The sequence below is a fragment of the Hylobates moloch genome, unplaced genomic scaffold (genome assembly GCF_009828535.3).
Source record: "Hylobates moloch isolate HMO894 unplaced genomic scaffold, HMol_V3 SCAFFOLD_6, whole genome shotgun sequence".
In the NCBI taxonomy this organism is placed as follows: Eukaryota; Metazoa; Chordata; class Mammalia; order Primates; family Hylobatidae; genus Hylobates; species Hylobates moloch.
Window position 1 is genome coordinate 147,453,851 of NW_026652281.1, and position 10,595 is coordinate 147,464,445.

Genomic DNA, 10,595 nt, shown 5'->3' on the forward strand with positions numbered 1-10,595 from the left:
TGGGTAGAGTTTGCATCTGCAGATCAATTCTTTACATGTCATGTTTGACAGCTAAGATCCATTCCCAAATGACTCTGCGGTCCGTTCATTTCGTAGTTTCTTTCAGGGGGCTGAAGTACTCAGAATCTGAAGGGTTTCTATCCAAGTCTGTGGAGGGACTAGAACTTCCAGGATAACAGATTCGCCTCAGTCTCCTAGTTTCTTCCCTCAGTCCATTTACGCCAGAAGAAGGAATCTGCCTGGGTGCTGTAGATTTGTGCTGGAGTCTGAGATCTCCAGGAAGAAAACTTTCCCTTCCCCCAGCTCAGGCAGTGAGGTCTTCCTGTACCATCCCTCACCCATGGTCCATCTCCCTGTACTGACAGGAGTTTTAGGGATCAATTCTCTGTTGTTCAATTGGATTGTATAATTCTCCTGGTCACACCTGAAGGTTTGGCCTATCTGTGCCTCTCAGCCCATCCCAAGTCTTTCTCTTCATAATTCTCAATTCCTTTCTTTTTCCTTTATCGAGGTAACATGCCACTTTGTTTCCTCTTGGCAAATTTTACCTTGTTGCCCTATCTTATTTGGTCTATATTTGAGCAAGATATTTAGAAACATCCTTCAAAAAACCAGTTGTGCAACAATATTTGCTGAAGTCTAAGTTTATTATGACCTTGCAGAAGGAAAATAACAGAAATGAAAGCACAAAATATGGCAAAAAACAGGATCTGTGAGCTGTACCCCTACCATACCACACCTAGTTCAACATGTTCTCATTTTCTTCTTCAGGTTGGGGGAGAACAGTTGTGACTATAAATGCCTTGGAAATGCGTAGACCCCAGGTTTGGCTATACGTCCTAGGGAACCTTGTCTACCCTCTTGAATCTCAATTTCCCCAGGAAAAACAGGAAGCTGAATTAGATGACTTCTACCATCTTAGCTTTACAATCTCATCTTTATGACAGTCTGGAATAGCAACAGAATCTGATGCCAGCCCGCAGGGATGAGGGTGTTAGAAGCTTAACTGTCTCTCACAAGTCATCTTACCACATGGTCAGGGTAGAGGGACTATAACTAAGTCATACGGCTTGAGATCTGCCCAAGCAGATGCGTTGTCCCCTTCTGCCAATGACCAAGCACAGGGATCCTTCAACCTTTCCTCTAAGTCCAGAAGATAAGACAGCAACACTCTGGTCCCAGCACTGCCACAAGACTCTTCCCCTCTAGAGGCCTCAGTTTTCATAGCTATAAATTGGGGCTCACATCAGTTTTCTGTCCTGCTTCACAAGACTCTCATAAAGCTCCAAGGAGACCGCCCCAGGCGGGAGCTTGAGGACCCCCCTCAGGGTCATGAGCAGTGAAAGCCCAAATGCTGTGTCTGGCACTGCTCATCATAGTCCTCTATCCAGCCCTCCCACCCTGCCTATGCTTTCTCCTGCCTCCAGGACACCACGTCTCCCCTTTCTAGTAAGTAGCGTTGATCTCAATAGCAGTTACAACAGTTCTGCATCTCAGAGCATGGACTTTAAAACCAGATAGGTGTGGCTTGAGTCTTGCCTCTATTGCATGTAGTCCCTAGGGCTTCGGACCATTTCACTTCCCTGAGCTGATTTTGCACCTGAGTCAAGGGGATAACAATGCTGACCTCACAACATAGTAGGGAGCGTTAAATGGGACAGTGCCTGTGAAACACTGAATTCAAACCCTAGCACATAATAGGCACATACTCATTTGAGGGCTCCTGCTCCCATCCTTCTCTCCAGAACTCATTGCCAGGAAAACTCAGCGGTCTATATGGCGCTCACTCAACCAGTAAAGTTGCCATAGGGTTCCATTGCTATCTTACACACCTCCCACATTCTGCCACAATTCCATCTTCAAGCCTCAGTTCAGCCCACCAAGGGCACTATCATCATGACCACTCACACAAGAGCAAGGCTCACCTTCTTGAAATAGTCAGCAAGGCTGTCGGGGTCCCAGCCCAGGACCTCTGAGCGAAAGGGCACATTCCTCAGTGCCATGGCTGCTCTCCCGGGAGGAAGCTCACAAGCTGAGCATGGGTGCTGCACCCATGGGCAGAGAAGCTCAAATCCAGAGTTCGGAGGAGTTCTTGGCCCTTCCAACTCCCAGCTACCCTGTGGAACACCCTTGTTGGAGCTGAAGTCTTTTCTGCCGTAGCCAGATCCCAGAAAGCAACGGCTTCCTCTGCGAACAAATATGGTCTCTTCTCAGAAAACGACTCAGCTAGTTTCCTTTACCACTTCCTCTGTTGGGCTCTAAATAAGTAAACAAGGAAGCCCAGCTCTGGGGGCTTGAGATGCAGAGAGAGCCACAGGGTTGGTAATTCCCCACTGGCTCCAGTCACCCCAACCCAGCAGGAGAGGCAATGAAGGGGTCTTAAACTCCAATGTGAGTCCGAGTATTTTTCCTTTAAACTCTGGGCACTCATATGTCTACACTGCATTCTTGCTCAGCTGGGGCTTTGCAGACCAAAATCTATCCTGACGGTTGACCTGAAATGCAGACAATTTCTCACATCAGTGAACTGCTGGAGCATGGTTTTTTAATGCTTTCCAACCACTTTCCCCTCCCACCATCAAAGACTGGGATTCTTTCAGCTGCCTATTTACAGTTGTCATGAGAGGATCCTCAAGGAGGCAGTGAGTCAGGCACCCAGGGCTGAACAAGGTGCTACATTGTGCAGACAGGGCTCAGTTTCTGATGTGACTATTTCTGTGCTATGCAACCTTAGGCAAGGACTTAAAGCTGGGAATCTCAGTTTCCAAATCTGTATAATAGGAAAACAGTGATTCCCATATACACATAAAACTTAGATGCATTTAACTAGACAAACCTAAAAAGAAAAATTTAAAAGAAAAAAGACTTAACAATTGCTAATGATAGTGTCATATATTCCATTCACTATTGTTTCCACAATATATTTTATTCACTATTGATTCTGCCATATAGTCTAGCCAAAGAGCACATTCCCTGGAGATAGGAGGTGAGAATCTGCTGTTTTCTTAGTTTCAGACATTGTTCATTTCTCATAACTGAACAACTTATTGGCAGAGGGTGAGTGTAGTGTATAAAAGCAACTATATTTATGCAATAAGGCAACCTCTAAACACAAGTTACTACTTCATCTAATGCTACACACACACACACACACACACACACACACACACACAGAGTCATCTGTTCTAAGGCTGTTGCCCTTACTAAGTGATGCTGTGTTGATCCTTGAGGTGGTGCCTTCCTGAGGGTTTTCAAGCATAGCTTTGGCCATGCACAGTTTTCTTCTTATACACACTCTGAGGAGCCCCACTGTCACTGTAAGGCACCTGCCTCACAAGCTGGTAGGCAGCTTAAATGAAATACACATTTTGCTCCAGGCCCAGCACCAGCTCATCAATGTGAGCTGGTGTTAGCCTCACCTTAGAAGGTGCTGAGGGCATCAGTGAAGGTAGCCCAGGCCATTTGCTCCTTGCAGGCCCTCACACCTAAGAACTCTTTTCTTTTCTCTCTTTCTTTCTTTCTTTTCTTTCTTTCTTTCTTTCTTTGTTTCTTTCTTTCTTTTCTTTCTTTTCTTTGTTTCTTTCTTTTCTTTCTTTTCTTTCTTTCTTTCTTTCTTTCTTTCTTTCTTTCTTTCCTTCCTTCCTTCTTTCTTTCTTTTTTTTAATTGAGATGGAGTTTCACTCTTGTTGCCCAGGCTGGAGTGCAATGGTGCCATCTCAGCTCACTGGAACCTCCGCCTCCCAGATTCAAGCGATTCTCTTTCCTCAGCCTCCCGAGTAGCTGGGATTACAGGCATGCACCACCACGCCCAGCTAATTTTGTATTTTTAGTAAAGACGGGGTTTATCCTTGTTGGTCAGGCTGGCCTCGAACTCCCAACCTCAGGTGACCCGCCCGCCTCGGCCTTCCAAAGTGCTGGGATTACAGGCATGAGCCGTTGCTCCTGGGCCACACCTAAGAGCTCTTGGTAGCTGATCATCCTGTATAAAGCACAGCCCTGCTGTACAAAAGCTCCATCACGGGTGAGAGGTCACCTGGTCTTTCAAGTCACTAGCATAGCAGTGAACAATAAAAAGCCATTTGAAGAGAAAGAGAGAGAGAAATCACTTTGAAGTAGAGTAAGCACAGAAGATGTTATGGAATTAACTGGGATTTAAGCAGCGCCGCGGAGGATGGAGTAAAAGGGAGGGCATTCCTGACCTGGATCAATCTGTCTCTCTCTCTCTATCTCTCAAAACACATGCCACCTATGAAAAGGAACATTCCAGATCATCCTTAAAAGTAGAAGCAATTTTACTTTATTTTATTTTAATTTCTTCCTTTTATTTGCTTTTGTTTTTTGTTTAGAGATGGGGTCTCCCTCTATTGCCCAGCCTGGAATGCAGTGGCGCAGTTATAGCTTACTGTAGCCTCGAACTCCTGGGATCAAGTGATCCTCTCACCTCAGCCTCCCAAGTAGCTGGGAGCACAGGCATGCACCACCATGCTCGGCTGATTTTTTTATGTTTACTCTTTTGTGGAGATGGAGTCTTGCTTTGTTTTCCAGGCTGGTCTTGAACTTTGGTCACAAGCGACCCTCCCATTTTGGCATTACAAAGCGCTGGGATTATAGGTGTAAGCCACCAAGACTGGCCTAATTTTTTTAATGATGTTCACCTCCCTCAGGATAAGAAAAATCTACAGAAAAGCAGTTGTAGTGAAGGTATCGCTAAATATTAGGCTCCTTTAGAAAGAATTATCCAATTAATGTGGCCAAGATGGAGGATCCATGGAGCTCATTTAGAAGACAAAGCAGCTAAGAAACCTGGATGACAATAATGGTGACTTTGAGAAACATAAGAGACACAATGCCTTGAGCTCTTCCTATGCGCCAGAGAGCACAAGCTGAGAACTTCTTACTTACTGTCTTAATTGTTGGCACTATTATTGCTCCTACTCTACATAAGAGAAAATTGAGGCTCCGAGAGGTGAACTACTTGCCCCCTGAACCCAGCACGTTGGGAGTGCATCCAGGACTCTTCCAAAGTTGATCTGAGTCCAGAGCCCCTGTCCTTGGCCATTTGCCACCTTGAGGCTCTGAGGTGTTACAGAAACTGCCTAAGGTAGACTTGGGACTCAAACCCAGTCTGTCTCCAGAGCCTGCGCAGTTTCTTCTCTGTGGCGTCTGGTGAGGAGGAAGAGAGGTTGTCAATCTGAACAAGCTCAGTAAAGGATGCAGCACCCTGCACGAGGCGGGCACTTGGCGGCCCCTCCCCGCAGAACCACAGGCCCATTCCTCAGAAAGGGCAGCTGGTGCAAGGGGAAGCGTGTTGCCTCAGGCCTGGAGCCTTTCCTCTTCCCCAGACCTCATCGATTTCCCAACACTCACGAGTTTCACATCTCCTGTCTCTGGCTGGAGGGTTCCTGAAGCTCTGGAGACTGGGCTAGTTAGCCCCCAAGAGAGACTCAGGAGACCAGAAGGACCAGTGTGACCCTGTGCAGGCTCAGCCGCAGGCCCCTCACCTCCAAAATGGGGCGGCCATGACAGCAGCCTCTGGGTACAGCCCCCGACAGCGGGGCTGCCATGACTATGGAGGCCAAGGGCAGCAGTTGGGTGCACAGCATCTGTCTGTTGGCTTCAAGCATGAAGCAGAGCAGAGGGTGGGGATCCAGTAGGGCATAGTGATTTGAAGCAGTGGTGGGGATACCCTCACCCATGTCTCTCTCCCTCCCCCAACCAGGTGGAGAACTCGGCACTTAAGAAGGAATGAGGTTACAGAGGCCTTCTTAGACTTTGCAATGCATAGCTCAAGATTTGGGAGAAGGTAAACAATCTCTGAGCAGAATAAAAGCAACATTCTGGGGGCTGGGCACAGTGGGTCATGCCTGTGAGTCATGTGGTGGGTCAATCCCAACACTTTGGGAGGCCAACGTGAGTGGATAATCCGAGGTCAGGAGTTCGAGACTGGCCTGACCAATATGGTGAAACCCTGTCTCTACTAGAAATACAAAAATTAGCTAGGCATGGTGGCATGAGCGCCTATAGTCCCGGCTACTGGGAAGGCTGAGACAGAATTGCTTGAACCCGGGAGGTGGAGGTTGCAGCGAGCTGAGATGGTGCCACTGCACTCCAGCCTGGGTGACACAGCAAGACTCCCTCTCAAAAAAAAAAAAAGAAAAGAAAAGAAAAAAAAGACAACATTCTGCTCCTACACAGAAACAGGGCTTATGGAATAGGAATGATTTCTTTGTTTTTGTTTTTGGAGATGGAGTCTCACTCTGTCACCCAGGTTGGAGTGCAGTGGTGCCCTCTCCGCTCACTGCAACCTCCCCCTCCTGGGTCCAAGCAATTCTCCTGCCTCAGCCTCCAGAGTAGCTGGGACTACAGGCACATGCCGCCATGCCCAGCTAATTTTTCGTATTTTTAGTAGAGACGGAGTTTCACCTTGTTGCCCAGGCTGGTCTCAAACTCCTGAGCTCAGGCAATCTGCCCCCCCTCGACCTCCCAAAGTGCTAAAATTACAGGTGTGAGCCACCGCGTCCAGCCAAGGGATAGGAACCTTTACTGCACAACCAGTGGAGGCTGTGGACAAGAAAGCAGTACCTGCAGAGAGGCTGTGTCAGATTGTGAGAGTGGATGTGGCAGCAGCAAACTGCAGCCCCGGGCATCGCCCGAATCTCCTCCCCACCCCACCCATCACGTCCAGACTCCCAGCTCCCTCCCTTTCCATCTGACCCACAGCAGAATCAGGTGGGCAGATAACTGCCTTCCTTCACAGCTAATTCTAGAGGCGAGAGAAGTGCACAATTCCTTAGAAGAGACTTGGGAGTTGCAACTTCTGTGTGTGGGGTTGGGGAAAGCGTCTGGGGAGTTGATGCTTAGGGACGGGGAGAATGGAAAGCAGGGACTTTACAGACAAGAATGTGTTGACCTTCTTAGGAGAGGAACACAAGAAGTTAGAAGGTGGGTGGGAGGAAGTGCTTATTTGAATTTGACTTGGACAGAGGGTCCTGACCATGGGAGAGAGAATAAGGTGGTGGCACGTGGCCCAGAGAGGATGCTGACGTGGGACAGACACCACAGGCAATCGGAGGATGACCTTGCCCGTGTCCACCCAGCCTCACTCCCACCAACTTTTTAACGTCTCAGATTTATCACCAGAGGCTGAAGTGCCTTGCTGTTGGAACTTTCTAGAGGACCTGCATGGGAGCAAAGCCTGCAGCTGCCATCCTCGCAGAGAGAGGGGGCAATTTTCCCCTCCATCCTTAAGGCAGGCAGTGGGAGCACCCTCCATGCCTGGGATCCTTGTGGATGGCAAAGGGCTCCACCACATGGGAGAGTCCGGCGGAGCGAGCAGAACCAGGAAGGGGTCCTGACTGCTCTGCTGGACAGAGGGGCCCACACACTCCAGCAGCCACACAGGAAGGCACAGAACTCGGCGAGCCGGCCTCAGAAAGAGTGTGCAGGCAGGGGGAGACCTGCCTCCCGTGCACCGCATCCTCCATGCAGAGCGCCAGTGCTCACAGCACTCCTGCAGACCGTGGGTGGGAGGCGGTGGGGAGGGGGCCCGCGCAGCAACCCCATAGGAGCTCTCCCGCAGGCCACACTCCACTCTACCTCAACAGTCACTGAACTCCCTGCCCCCAAGCCTGGACACAGCTCTGACCTCCCCCGTGCTGGGAGACGGCATGGGGAAAACATGAGCCGGCCAGCCTGAGCAAGGCAACGAGAAGCAATATTTTCCACTTCCTCCCAGTTGCCAATTTCATTCTTTTTAAAAAACTCTTTCATCCCCTTTCTCTGTGTCCTGGCTCTGCTGTTTTAGCTAAGTTGCCTCAGAAGTTCAAAGGTGGGTAGGAGGAAGTACTTATTTGGACTTCCTGTCAAACCTCCCCTCCCTGGCTGCCCTATTTTTGACTTTGGCAGCCTGAACCCAGATAGCTCTGCTGTGAAGGGAAACTCCCCAAATGCCAGCAAGGGGGGTGGAGTGGGGGCTGGGGGCCGGAGAGGGGGTAACAGGCTTCTCAACTTAATAGAAAAATCCTTGTCTTCTTCCTTGGCAAGCTGGAGAAGGCAAGGTTTCTGGGGGGTGGGAAGGGGTGCCAGAAAATAAAGCAAATGAAATTTATCCCCAGTCAGCATAGGCACCTGCGACCAACTTCAGCTGCTTCTCCACAAGGAAGAGCTGTGGACCCAGAAAGTGCAAGCACGTCCCTAAGATGAAGTGGCTTGCAGTAAACGAGAACAGCATAGATGAGAGTTTCGGAGTACGTTTGAGAAGTGGGAGCATCCTGATTGCATGTAATTTGTCTACCAACCCTTCCACGAGGCTTCAAGGGCTTGGCGAAAAGAAAGGCTAGCTCCTTGTGTGTATGACATCACGTAGCCCTCTTAATTGCTCTTTGTGAAAGGGGGATAGAGTCATACACACTCACTTTATAGATTGAAAACAAAGGCTTGGGGAGACCAAATGCTTTTCCAAGGCCTCACAGTTCATCGGAGGTAACATGTGGGATTTGAAACCAGATCTGTCTGACACTAAGACTTTCCACCAAAAGATGGCACTTTCCAAGAATAGAAATGTTACGAAATGAATTATCAATACTCACCTAGAGCAGGTCTTTTTAACCATATTTATAAGAAAGACAGGATATTTTGTTTCTGAGTTCTTCTAAAATGATGATCCTTGGTTTGCATACATTTTTCTCTAATTAAAAATAATTAAGCCTAGCAATCTAATGCTATATGAGTTTTGCAGGCTCACTGAGTCCCTCAATTGTACCCTGCAAGTGGAGAGACACCTGCTGAGGGCTGCAGAGGTTGGCTGGGTCAGGCTGAGTTGCAGATGGGAGGTGGGGGTGGTGGAGGAAAAGAGTAAAATAAGGGAGGAAAATGACCACAAGCTTTCATTCATTCCAGCCTGAGGCCTCAAGGAAGTCTGAATTGCTCCTGCTATGGACACCCTGGAGTTGCCTGGCTCCTGCATGTTCCAAGCCTGCTCTTAAAACTGTCCTTTGGGAGGCTGAGGCAGGAGAATGGCATGACCCCGGGAGGCGGAGCTTGCAGTGAGGCGAGATCGCGCCACTGCACTCAGGCCTGGGTGACAAAGCGAGACTCGGTCTCAAAAAAACAAACAAACAACAAAACTGTCCTTTTGAGTATGCGAAGGCCTCTATATCCTTCCAGTAAGTAACTTTATTGCTCAGATTGCACAGAGTTAGATTCTGTTGCTTGCAACCAAAACCCCAGCTCTTCCACATACATAGACCGTTCTCCTTTAATTTGTCCAAACAGTCTCAAGGGGGAAAAGGAGGTAGGCTGGAGTAAGGAAGAGACATGGACTGGGAGATGGGGAGGACCCAGGCTTGGATTCTACTCAAGCAATGCCATCAGCTGGGTGTCTGACCTGGAGCCCCTTTTAAAGTTTCCTCATCTTTAAAAGGGACTGATAAAACTTAACATCCCATTTCATGTGCTTTTGCTGACACACAAAGTTGCTTGTGTTACACGTCTGCCCTGTGTCTGACATATCTGACATGGAGATGCTACAAGTTCATTTCCATCCCCCAGACAATTTCTAGAGCTTCCTTTTAGTCTATGCTCCTCTCAGTGGCGGATTAATTTTCAGTTCACCTCTCTTTGAAGACTCAAGCAGAAGAAACAAATAATCTTTTTTTGTATTTTTAGTAGAGACGGGGCATACAAAAATTAGCCGGGCGTGGTGGCGTGTGCCTATAGTCCCAGCTACTCGGGAGGCTGAGGCAGGAGAATCGCTTGAACCTGGGAGGCAGAGGTTGTGGTGAGCTGGGATTGCGTCACTGCACTACAGACTGGGCGACAGAGCAAGACTCTGTCTCAAAAAAATAAAATAAAAAAATAAAAATAATCTGATATCAAGAATTTATTCTGAAAAGCTTTCATGGAATATCATCAGAGGGTGACGGTACATGTGATCTGCCAAACTAGGATGTTTTTGGAAGTGGAAGGGATGCTGCTTGTGATATGTTGGGATGGCCGGCAGACTTTGGGGTTGCCCCTGGCAATGGAAACATATGGGATCCCTAGTCACAGAGTTCTCACCCATTATACTGATGCCTTGGTCTGTTTTCCTCCTGCAGAGTTTCATCTGCTCCATCCACCAAAGCAGAATTTCCTACTCCTTGCTTGTGACAAATGGTGACTCTATTTGCATTTAGCAAAAAATTGGAATACTTTTTGCCACAGGCAGAAACTCCAAATGTAACTCAGGTGGGGATAGTTTGAGCACACGCCAATAGCTTATGTTCCCTGAGGCCAGCGGCTTTTCATTCCCAGCTGTTTCATGAGGCCTCTTCAGAGCATTGCCTTATCCTGCCCTTACTGGAACTGGAGGGTCCACTTTATCTTTAAACCAAGGAGACTGCATAGGCTCATAGCTCTAAATTTAATGTGTGACTAGCCAACAGAAGTGCCAGATTCTTACAGACAGACTTGCCCTGTTTCATCCCCCTCAGCCCTGCCGTTGTTCTTTGCTATCTACTGTAGAGTTTCAGGCCATCTCACCAGGGTCTTGTGCTCCCTGACGGCCAGGCTTGTGATTTAGGAAGACTGTCCTAAACAACTCAAGGCCAGAATTT

The 10,595-nt window shown here is 48.2% G+C and overlaps 1 protein-coding gene across 1 annotated transcript in view; it reads right to left on the reverse strand.

Annotated features, from left to right (window-relative positions):
* LCP2 (lymphocyte cytosolic protein 2) overlaps positions 1 to 2,169 on the reverse strand; it is a 49,868-nt gene extending 47,699 nt beyond the window's left edge. The window contains exon 1 of the mRNA XM_032158605.2: positions 1,926 to 2,169. Coding sequence (XP_032014496.1) covers positions 1,926 to 2,003 — 78 coding nt within the window. The 5' untranslated portion in view covers positions 2,004 to 2,169. The remainder of the gene's footprint in view (positions 1 to 1,925) is intronic.
* Between the last annotated feature and the right edge of the window lie 8,426 nt (positions 2,170 to 10,595).